The sequence below is a fragment of the Rhinopithecus bieti genome, unplaced genomic scaffold (genome assembly GCF_001698545.2).
Source record: "Rhinopithecus bieti isolate Rb0 unplaced genomic scaffold, ASM169854v2 scaffold_74573, whole genome shotgun sequence".
NCBI classification, from domain to species: Eukaryota; Metazoa; Chordata; class Mammalia; order Primates; family Cercopithecidae; genus Rhinopithecus; species Rhinopithecus bieti.
This window is the reverse complement of record NW_016828021.1, coordinates 40,552-52,253: the sequence shown is the minus strand read 5'-3', so window position 1 is coordinate 52,253 and position 11,702 is coordinate 40,552. Positions and strand designations below refer to the sequence as shown.

At 41.7% G+C, this 11,702-nt stretch overlaps 1 protein-coding gene across 1 annotated transcript in view; it reads left to right on the top strand.

Annotated features, from left to right (window-relative positions):
• The window catches only part of LOC108523542 (contactin-associated protein-like 2), a 1,139,721-nt gene extending 1,130,902 nt beyond the window's left edge, over nt 1-8,819 (top strand). The window contains exon 13 of the mRNA XM_017864187.1: nt 8,659-8,819. Within this exon, the coding sequence (XP_017719676.1) occupies nt 8,659-8,819 (161 nt within the window). The remainder of the gene's footprint in view (nt 1-8,658) is intronic.
• The last annotated feature ends 2,883 nt before the right edge of the window (nt 8,820-11,702 follow it).

Genomic DNA, 11,702 nt, shown 5'->3' with positions numbered 1-11,702 from the left:
TTTTTTTTTCAGACAGAGTCTTGCCCTGTCACCCAGGCTGGAGTGTAGTGGCACAATCTCAGCTCACTGCAAACTCCACCTCCTGGGTTCAAGTGATTCCCCTGCCTCATCAGCCTCCTGAGTAGGTGGGATTACAGGTGCACACCACCACACCTGGCTAATTTTTGTATTTTTAGTAGAGACAGGGTTTCACCATGTTGGCTGGGCTGATTTCAAACCCCTGACCTCAGGCGATCCGCCCACCTTGGCCTCCTAAAGTGCTGGGACTACAGGCATGAGCCACCGCACCCAGCTTATTGGTTTTTTTAAGTAAGTCTTGGAAAACTCCTTTCCTTTGCAGCCTGTTTTCTTTCTCCCTTTCCCAGTTTAATCGTCCAAACCTTAATAAACCCTTCACCGTAATAAAACTTGATCTGAAGTGAGTACAAACAGTATAGTGATTATATTCAATTCAAATCATATTTGGCTGTTTTAATGCAATATGCCTTACTTTGATAATTTAGCTCTAGTTAACTTAGAATGCTATTCATCATTACCTAATCTTGTTGCAGGGACTACACCTACTTAATATAGTTAACTACAATCTTCCTATTCTGAGGTTAGAGAATTTCTTGAACTCTTGGAAATAGATAATTAAATTATTTCTTTCCTCACCACTTTTGCCCTTGTCTTTTAAAAGGCTTTCCATTTTATTGCCTTTAACTGCTATTCCCCAAAGCCAATTAACAGGTAAATAATGATTTGTAAAGCTAAAAGTAGCATTTCATTAGCATAGCACTGGAATAAGGGAATTCTTTGCTCAAAGTAAATTGAACCATTCTCCTCTTGCTGAATATAAAATACACAACAAATTAATAATTTATTTTAGTTACAGTGATTTAACCAAATTAGCCAATGCTAATAACAAAGTCCACAATTTGCTTTCTCTCTGGAATATGTTTTTCTTATTGGCATTCTTTTGCAGTAGATGTGAAAAGAGCTAAGTTAAGCATTTTGTGCTGTATTTAACTTATTTTCTAAGGAAAAAGAACAGAACAACATCAATTTTGCATCAACCTCATTGGGAGCATGTGTTATATGAAAACTAAAGTATTGTGACTTGAGAAAGAGTGAGGGATGGGAGAAGAAGCTGGGAAACCAGACTGCTCTTGCCAGGACACTAGCATGCCACCTCCTTGGACCTGCACTCCTTGCACATGGAGGAAATATTTCAGATTGCCCCGTTGGGTCCCATCCTGGTGTCTAATAAGAGTCCCTCTCTACAGTGAGCTGAGGTCTGCCATATGAGATTAGTGCACAGCCTGGATCCCATGCACAGCTCAGGGCCTCTACTGAAACACCCATGGTAACCACCCAAGGAGTTGACCTTGCCCGCTGCCTAGACAGAGCCAATTCATTGAGACAGGGGAGTTGCAATAGAGAAAGAGTAATTCCCACAGAGCCAGAGGTGCAGGAGACTGGAGTTTTATTATTACTCAAATCAGTCTCCCCAAGTATTTGGGGATCAGAGTCTTAAAGGACAACTTGGTGGGTCAGTGGGGAAGCCAGTGAGCCAGGAGTGCTGATTGGTCAGGAATGAAATCACAAGGAGTCAAAGCTGTTTTATTGCGCTGAGTCAGTTCCTGGATAGGAGCCACAAGATCAAATGAGCCAGTTTATTGATCTGGGTGGTGCCAGCTGACTGATCACATGCAGACTCTGCAGAATATCTCAAGCACTGATTTTAGGAGCAGTTTAGGGAGGGGCAGACTCTTGTAACCTCCAGCTGCGTGACTCCTAAACTATAATTTCTAATCTTGGGGCTAATGTTAGTCCTACAAAGGCAATCTAGTCCCCAGGCAAGAAGGAGGTCTGCTTTGGGAAAGAGCTATTAACGTCTTTGTTTTAAACTATAAACTATAAACTAAGTTTCTCCCAAAGTTAGTTCAGCCTACACCCAGGAATGAACAAGGACAGCGTGGGGGTTAGAAGAAAGATGGAGTCAATTAAGTTAGATCTCTTTCACTGTCTCAGTCATAATTTTGCACATGCAGCTTCACCACTGCCCAAAGAATTTAACAATGAAACTTCCTTTCCTGGGCTTCTGAGCACTCTCTGAAGGTGCTGTGGGAATCAGCTGCCTCTCTTCTCCTTTTTCCCTACAGTATGTTCCTCGTAGTCTCATTCTGAAGGTGAAGCTGATTGCTACCTTCTCCTTTTACTCACAATGTCCTGATTTTTACAAAGAATACTGAGCCACACACAGCTTCTCTGATTCATGCAAATTATTACTGTCTACAACGAAAATATAACACAGTGTTAGGTTGCTTGTACTGATCACTCGAAGGAACAATCATAAATTGGGCAGAGATTCTGAGATATATAGTCTTTCATTGGTTATTTGAAGTACGGGCAGAACAAAGGAGTTACCCGCCAGACAGACCTTTAACTCCACTTTTACAGGTGCCTGATTTGTTTCCTCTCCTCCACCAAGCGTGTTAGTATCCTCTAGTTTCCAAAAACAGTGATATTAACCAAAAGTTCCTTTGAGAGAGAGAATTTAGCATGAGGTCAGCTTTTTAAATGCAATGCAATAAATGAACATGATAACCAGTTTGGGTAATGTTTCTACATTTTCAGGGTCAGGTTGTGGCCTGCCTGGCCACAAAAGCATTTCATGAGGTCAACATGGCACCATCTTACCTTTGTCCTCTTTCTGTAACATGGCCAGAGATGGAATCAGCCAAGACCTAGTGTACCTTATGGGCCAAATGACCTTAACATTTCTTATGATGGTTGAGATGCTGTAGTTTCCATAAATGGGATTTTTCAACCCTTATTTTTGTAACTCTGGACTGACTGCATAAGGAGAAAAGTTTATTACTGGCCATGGGAAGCATCAGAGAAGCTGGATGTTTTACTGTTTACCCTGATAGAAAAAGAAAGGAGAAGCAAAGGACTTAAACATAGAAAGCAAACACAGCCCTCGCATGCTGGGACCAGGCACGGGTGGACAGACGATACAGCTTCAGGGTGGACCTTTATGTCAGAAAGCAGCATGTTTCTCCCTTAGGAACAGGGTACTGAGCAGTCCCTCTTGACTGTTTACCAGATTAAGTCAAATATACTTTTTTAAAATGTAGCTGCCAAAAATGGTCATGCCAAGGGAAAATAATAACTTCCAAATTAAGGCAACGCACAGAAAATCAAGAAATTTGTTTGGAGGGGAGAATACCTGAATAACTAACTCCTTTTCAAATTCAGAGACCTTGTTCGTTCATTACATTCATCCTGGACTCCAGTCCCTGTACATTCTCAGCAACTTTAAATTGCCCACCTGTTAACAAAATTGTTCTTGAGGAAAACTATTGTAATATCTGAGATAGTACCACAGTATTTTTTTTTTTTTTTTGCATAATTCCAGTGTGGTCCTTACTTTTTGTATTGTTTGTTTAGATATTGTGACTGTTCACATGGTAACTTTATGAAGTTTTTTCCTCACCTTTATTTCTGAGCACTCATACAGAGACAAGTGTACACTTAACATCCCAAGAGGGTGGATGAGTTATTACCATGGAATTTTAACCCATACATGCAGATATAGATATAGATATAGATATAGATATTAGATAGATAGATAGATAGATAGATAGATAGATAGATAAATAGATTTTTTTTTTTTTTGAGACAGAGTCTCACTCTGTCGCCCAGGCTGGAGTGCAGTGGCGTGATCTCGGCCCACTGCAACCTCTGCCACCCAGATTCAAGCGATTCTTCTGCCTCACCCTCCCAAGTAGCTGGGATTATAGGTATCTGCCAGTGAGCCTGGCTAATTTTTGTACTTTTAGTAGAGATGGGGTTTCACCATCTTGGCCAGGCTGGTCTTGAACTCCTGACCTCATGATCCACCTGTCTCGGCCTCCCAAAGCGTTGAGATTACAGGCATAAGCCACCGTACCCAGCCCCAGAGATTTTAATTGACTAGCCATTTTTGGCTTACTGACTGACACTACCTCTGTTAGATTCCACTCATTCCCCAGCTTCCAGCAAGGATCCTCTGTTCTCTTAGCATAATGTTCTCAAGGTTCATCCATGTTGTCACATATTGCAAAAAGGAAGGAAAAAAGATTGTCCTTCTTTTTTCAGTCTGAATAATATTCCATTGTATGTATACACAAATACTATATGACTCTGCTTATATGAGGTATCTAAAGTAGTCAAATCCGGCTGAATGTGGTCACTCAGGCCTGTCATCCTAGCACTTTGAGAGGCAAAGGCAGGTAAATCACTTAAGGCCAAAAGTTCGAGACCAGCCTAGGCAACATGGCAAAACCCTTCCTCTGCAAAAAATACAAAAATTAGCCAAGTTTGGTGGCATGTGCCTGTAGTTCCAGCTACTCAGGAGGCTGAGGTGGGAGGATGGCTTGAGCCCAGGAGGTCAAGGCTACAGTGAGTTATGATCGCTCCACTGCACTCCAGCCTGGGTGACAGAGTGAGACCTGTCTTAAAAAAAAGAATAAAATATAAAGTAGTCAAATCATAGAAACAAAGAGGAACTGATGGTCACCAGGAGCTGGGAAAAGGGGGAAGTACGCAGTTGCTAATCAATAAAGCTTCAGTTAAACCAAAAGAGTAAGTTCTAGAAATACAATACCATATCGTTAATGCTACATTGGACACTTAAAAAGTTGTCAAGAGAATGGATTTAACATTAAGTGCACTCTCATATGGTAAAGTCAAATTAACAAGAAAGAGTCATCCAGTCAGACATGGTGGCTCCCGCCTGTAATCTTTGCACTTGGAGAGGCCAAGGCGGGCGGATCACCTGAGGTCAGGAGTTCGAGACCAGCCTGGCCAACATGGTAAAACACTATCTCCACTAAAAATACAAAAATTAGCTGGGCGTGGTGGTGTATGCCTCTAATCCCAGCTACTTAGGAGACTGAGGCAGGAGAATCGCTTGAACCCAGGAGGTGGGGGTTGCAGTAAGCCGAGATCACACCACTGCACTCCAGCCTGCATGACAGACCCAGACTCCATCTCAAAAAAACAAGAAAGAGTCATCCGTTGTCAGAGTCTTCCTGCTCTCTGCTTCCATTCTTTCCTCTGCCTACCACGCCTAGGCTTTTCTTCCTGCCATTCACCAGAAACTCCTCTCATCAAAATCTCTAGTGACCTTCCAGCTGTCAAATTAAAAGAACACTCTTAGCTTCTCACCTTGATAGACTTCACTATGACATCTGATGATGCTGGCCCCTCTGCTCTTTGGGAAATCCTCCTGTGTTGTTCTCCCACCACCCTGGCTGCCTTCATGCTTGCACTCCGCTATGGTCATGTCCATCTCTGATATGGTTTGGCTGTGTCCCCACGCAAATCTCATACTGAATTGTAATCTGAATTGTAACCCCATGTGTCAAGGGAGGGTCTTGGTGGGAGGTGACTGGATCACGGGGACGAGTCCTCCATGCTGTTCTCATGATAGTGAGTGAGTTCTCATGAGATCTGGTTGTTTGATAAGTGCCTGGCACTTCCCCCTTCTTGCTTTCTCTCTCTCTCCTGCCCTCATGAGAAGAGGTGCCTTGGTTCCCCTTCTCCTTCTGCCATGATCATGTTTTCTGAGGCCTCTTCAGTCATGCAAAATTGTGAGTCAGTTAAACCTCTTTTCTTGACAAATTGGTAAAGAGCCAATCTTGGATCATTCTTTATAGCAGTGTGAAATCATTCTTGGTTTTTGGTGGGTTTTTTGTTTGTTTGTTTGTTTGTTTGTTTGTTTGTTTGTTTTGTCTTGTTTTGAGACAGAGTCTCACCCTGTCACCCAAGCTAGGTTGCAGTGGTGCGATCTTGGCTCACTGCAACCTGCACCTCCCAGGTTCAAGCAATTCTCCTGCCTCAGCCTCCCAAGTAACTGGGACTACAGGCACCTGCCACTGTGCCCAGCTATGAAATCATTCTGTTTTTGAAACGATGTTGTAATCTAAAAGTTTCCAGCAGCATTTCTCCCACTTCCAATATGTTCTGGTTTGCCCTGATAGTTCTTAAAACGTATTTTCAGTTCAGAAAATGCTCCTTAGAACCAGACTTCTATAATCAATTTGCACATTTTGTACAGCAAACCCATTATCTTTTCTTCAACATTCCCTAGACTTGTGATGATGATCTTCCTTCCCTGTGCTCTACTTTCATGAAACACAGTACCATCCCCATTTACACAAACCAGAAGCCTGGATTAATCCACAGCACTGCCTGCCCATCTTCTCTTCCACCTAAATCCCCACAGTCCCAGCCAGTTATAATTCCTGAACCTTTTTTGTGTGTGTTTTCTCTTCTTCTCCATTTCTACTACTATTTTATTATTTATTTTCTCTATTAACATAGGCGCATCACATCTAGCCTCCCTGACTCCATTTTGCAGAAGTCTATCTTTCATCTTCCTGTTGATCTTTTGAAACACAAATTTAATCATGCTAATTCCCTGCTTAAAATCCTTTACTAGTTTCCCATTATTTTCAGGATAGAGTTCAAACTTCTTAAATTGGGGGAAGATAAACGTTGAAAAGAAAGGATAAACCAAGAAAAATAACTTCTTACTTATACAAAGATATTTTGCAATGTGGCGCTCATCTGCTGTCTGTCTGTCTCCTGCTATCTACTACTGCTACTCTCAGCACATCTCTTCAACCCGATTCTACTACATATGAATATGGTCCTATATATATTTTCCAAATACAAGTTTGCCTTTCTGTCTTTTTACATTGTGCTCCATTTGCCTAGGAGGCCTTACCTCTCTTACATCTTTATTGATCTGTGTAATGCCTACTTGACCTTCAAGATGCAGCTCAACTATTTTGCCTCCTCTGGGAAACCTTCCTTTATGACCTCGTTTGCCTCCCCCACTCTCCTCTGTGTTCATAATCCTGATAAAACTGTTCTCCAATCTGTATCTTTTTCTTCCATTCTGTTGAGTTGCTTATAATGTTTGGCACTTGTGGGAACCCAATGGATGTTTGATGATTAGTGAATGAATGAGTGACTATTAGGCCAAATGATAAAGGAGAGTTGGGGACTAATCTGCTGTGTGGTTAAAAGAACTACTTAACTCTTCTAGACCTAAATTTCTTTACCCATAAAATTAGGAGGTCCTACTCAAAAACAGTGAAAGTTTGTACTTGGCTCCAGTATTCTACGATCTCCATGACCATTAGTTCACAAAAAAGCATGACCAGTCATAAAGTAAATTGTGTAGTGTAGAATCAATTCTTGGCCCATACATCTTCATTGTAGACTGACCCCAACTTGGCTTCCAATTTACTAAATAGACTCCTAAATTACAGAAGTTTGAATGTAAAATTGTCTTCCAAGGAGAGAGGTACATATTCCCACAAGAAATCTTGAGCTTAACATTCCCACTGATATTTTTTTATCAAATATTTCTATTATTGACATAAATTTACTTTTTTATGCTTATATTTGCATTTATATACATGTAAAATTGTGATATATACTTCTGAAAACTTGTGTAAGCCTAAAAGAGCCCTTTGAAGTATAGAATTAAAAGGTTTTTTTAAAAGAAAAATTATTTCTGTAGGTTTTTGGGTAACAGCTAGTATTTGATTACGTGAGTAAGTTCTTTAGTGGTGATTTCTAAGATTTTGGTGCACCCATCACCCAAGCAGTATACACTGAATCCAATTTGTAGTCTTTTATCCCTCACCCCCTTCCCACCCTTTCACCCTGAGTCCCAAAAGTCCTTGTATCATTCTTCTGCGTTTGCATCCTCATAGTTTAGCTCCCACTTATGAGTGAGAATACACAATGTTTGTTTTCCATTCCTGAGTTACTTCACTTAGAATAATAGTTTTCAGTCCCATCCAGGTTGCTGCAAATGCCATTAATTCATTTCTTTTTATGGCTGAGTAGTATTCCATCATATATGTTTGTGTGTGTGTGTGTGTGTGTGTGTGTGTATGAAACAGTTTCTTTATCCACTCATTGACTGATGGGCATTTAGGTTAGTTCCACAATTTTGCAATTGTGAATTGTGCTGCTGTAAACATATGTGTGCAAGTATCTTGAGTATGATGACTTCTTTTCCTCTGGGTAGATATCCAGTAGTGGGATTGCTGGATCAAACGGTAGTTCTACTTTTAGCTCTTTAAGGAATCTCCACACTGTTTCCATAGTGGTTGTACTAGTTTACATTCCCACCAGCAGGGTGGAAGTGTTCCCATTTTACCATATCCACACCAACATATATTATTTTTTGATTTTTTGATTATGGCCTTTCCTGCGGGAATAAAGTAGTATTGCATTGTGGTTTTGATCTGCATTTCCCTGATCATTAGGGATGTTGAGCATTTTTTCATATGTTTATTGGCCTTTTGTAGATCCGATTTTGAGGATTTTCTATTCATAGCCTTAGCCCACTTTTTGATGGGATTTTTTTTTTCTTGAATTCGTTTGAGTTTGTTGTAGATTCTGGATATTAGTCCTTTGTCAGATGGATGCATTGTGAAGATTTTCTCCCACTCTGTGGGTTGTCTGTTCGAAATAAATTGACTTTTAAGACAGTTGAGTGATGCTCAGACTATCAGAGTATTCCTGGGGAAGTGGGTGTAAGTGTGGCAGTATAATGACTGAACCCAGGTCTGTTTCTAAATGCGCCTTTCCCTTTTCTTGTAGATGGAAGCCCTTACACTTGGTGGGTTGGCAAAGCCAACGAGAAGCACTACTACTGGGGAGGTTCTGGGCCTGGAATCCAGAAATGTGCCTGTGGCATTGAACGCAACTGCACAGATCCCAAGTACTACTGTAACTGCGACGCGGACTACAAGCAGTGGTGAGTGCCTGCGGCCAGCACAGCCAGGCTCACCCTCCCAGTGTGCCTTTGTGTCCAACTAATGTGAGAGAAGAAAGTTTGAAAAGTGCTATAATAATACGATAATAGGTTAGAAAGGTCTGGAACTAACCCAATTGACAAATGTCAGGAACATACTGAAAAACATAAAAGCAGAAAGAGGTCAGTGCGACAAGGGTATGCATTTAGAAACAGACCGACACATAATTGATGTGTTCATATTTTATTCAGAGAGGAAAATAATGAGCCATGTTGTAGACAGTGATTTGCATTATAAAATGTGTTGTGTAACAATAGAGGGGTGGCCGTGGGCGGGTAGCCAGTGTGCATGCCTGTGAGAGCGCACACGGTCAACAGCCTCCTGCAGGGAGCACAGCCACCTCCTGCAATGTTTGCATTGGGGATCTGGATCGGAAAAACAGGAGAGAGAGAGAGAAGGGAAAAAAGAAAGAAACAGAAAAAGTAATTCTGTGCTCTTGTCTTCTGTAAGTGCTTGCCTGTCTACTTTTCTTTCATACCTGGAATTGTTTATAACTCGGATACAAATCAGTTCAAGAAAGATCTATTTTGGGTTTCTTCCATCTCTTTGCTGGCTTTCGTTCTGCCCCGCAGTGAATGGCTGGGTCTCTGTCAGTAACAGATAAAAGATAAGATCAGCTGCCGTTCTTCGTGAAACAGAGAGGCCCCAGAAGTTTAGGTGGAAGATTATAAACCTAAGTGTGATTCTTTGCAGAAACACGTATCCAGTGCCGGCTTTCTTCATTTTTAGAAGTGTTGAGAGGCTCCATTTCTGCTTCTGGGCAGCTGTGCACATAACCAATCATGGTCATGAATTTCCCCATATGCCCAGCCATGGTTTTCTTCAGTTCACTTATGTAGTATGCTATTTACAAGGACAGTTTACAAGACAAATTCATTCCACCAGTTAACCAAAAACGAATCCTGAGAACGTAACATTATATGAATTTCAGGCAGGATGTCTGCTTACTTTCTGAAAGTTATATTTCTTCTAGTAAATAAACTACAAAGGCTATTTAAATGGCTTAGAATGTGTGCATATGTATGTAAAATACTTGTAAATATCTATCATTAATCTTTAATTATGGATTATTGTAAAGAAGAGGTCATGATAATTTTTAATTTTATTTCCTTGAAAGCTGTATCTACACGCAGACACACACACACTGTATACACAGATTGGAAGTTGGGAATGGAGTTAAAAGGGCATGGGCTTTGAAGTTAACCTTTCATTCATTCATTCAGTGAGTCATCCAATCAGTCATTCATTCAACAAATATTGATCAAACACTTATGAGTCAGCAACTCTTCCAGGCGCTGGGGATAAAACAGCAAATGCAAAGAACAAGAATCTCTGTCCTGATTCACATTCTTGTTCTTGTTGCCTTTTATTACTAGTTGTGTGTTCTTAAGTCAGGCAGACCCTCTCCCATCCATTTATCTATCCAACATTAATTCCCTGCCTCTTCAGGAAGCTGACATTGGGTGGAGCCTCCCCAACTAGGAGAAGTGGGAACAGAATCCCAGCTAGTTCATTGTCCAGGCAGCCCAGAGTGCCCTGCCACCATCACCTTGTTCTACCACAGAGGAGAGCAGAGGGATTCAGGAAGAGGAAGATCTAGTACCTGCACCCAAGTGAACTTCATTTTTGTCAGACATCATGCTAAGTTCTAGGGATACAGTGATGAACAGAACATGCTCTTTGTCCTCAGGAGCTCCAAAACTAGTTGAAGGAAACACACACATGCACACACAAATAGAAAACATAATACAGTCAGTGCTCTGAGGAAGGTATGTGCAAGATACAACAAAACTAACAACAAAAACTAATGGAAGTGGCTGGGCATGGTGGCTCATGCCTGTAATCCCAGCACCTTGGGAGGCCGAGGCGGATCACCTGAGGTCAGGAGTTCGAGACCAGCCTGCCCAACATGGCAAAACCCCATCTCTACTAAACATACAAAAAATTAGCCGGGCGTGGTGGCAGGTGCCTGTAATCCCAGATTACTCGGGAGGCTGAGGCAGGAGAATCACTTGAACCCAGGAGGCGGAGCTTGCAGTGAGCCAAGATCCAAGATCATGCCCCTGCACTCCAGCCTGGGTGACAAGACTGAAACTCCATCTCAAAAAAGAAAAAAGAAAAAACTAATGGAGGAAATTTGCAGTCTAACCGAAGGAGCGAAGGAAGGAATCCATAAAGTCCTGGAGGAAGAGGCATAAACTTGAAAGACAAGGAAGAGCCAGGGCCCTGGGACACTCGTCCTTGCATGGTGGTCTTGGAGAAGAAGGATGACTGAGCTGGGCCAGGCTGGGGAGCTATCTGCGCAGTTGACAGTTTTGAAAACATTAAGTTTAAGGCACCAGCATGACATCTGTGTCTAAACCCTGAGGGTTATTATTAGTAGAATTACAGGTTGAAAACATAGATTTTTTTCTTTTTTTTTTTTTGAGATCGAGTCTCACTCTGTCACCCAGACTGGAGTGCAGTGGCACAATCTCAGCTCACTGCAACCTCTGCCTCCCCAGTTCAAGCAATTCCCCTGCCTCTACTGGCACCTGGCACCATGCCCAGCTAATTTTTGTATTTTTAGTAGAGACAGGGTTTCACCATGTTGACCAGACTGGTCTTGAACTCCTGACCTCAAGTGATCCACCCTCAGCCTCCCAAAGTGCTAGGATTACAGCTGTGAGCTGCCATGCCTGGCTAAAATAGATTTTTTTTTTTTTTTTTTTTTTTTTTTTTTGAGACGAACTCTTGCTCTGTTGCCCGGGCTGGAGTGCAGTGGCACAATCTCAGTGATTCTCCTGCTTCAGCCTCCCAAGTAGCTGGGACTACAGGTACCCACCACCA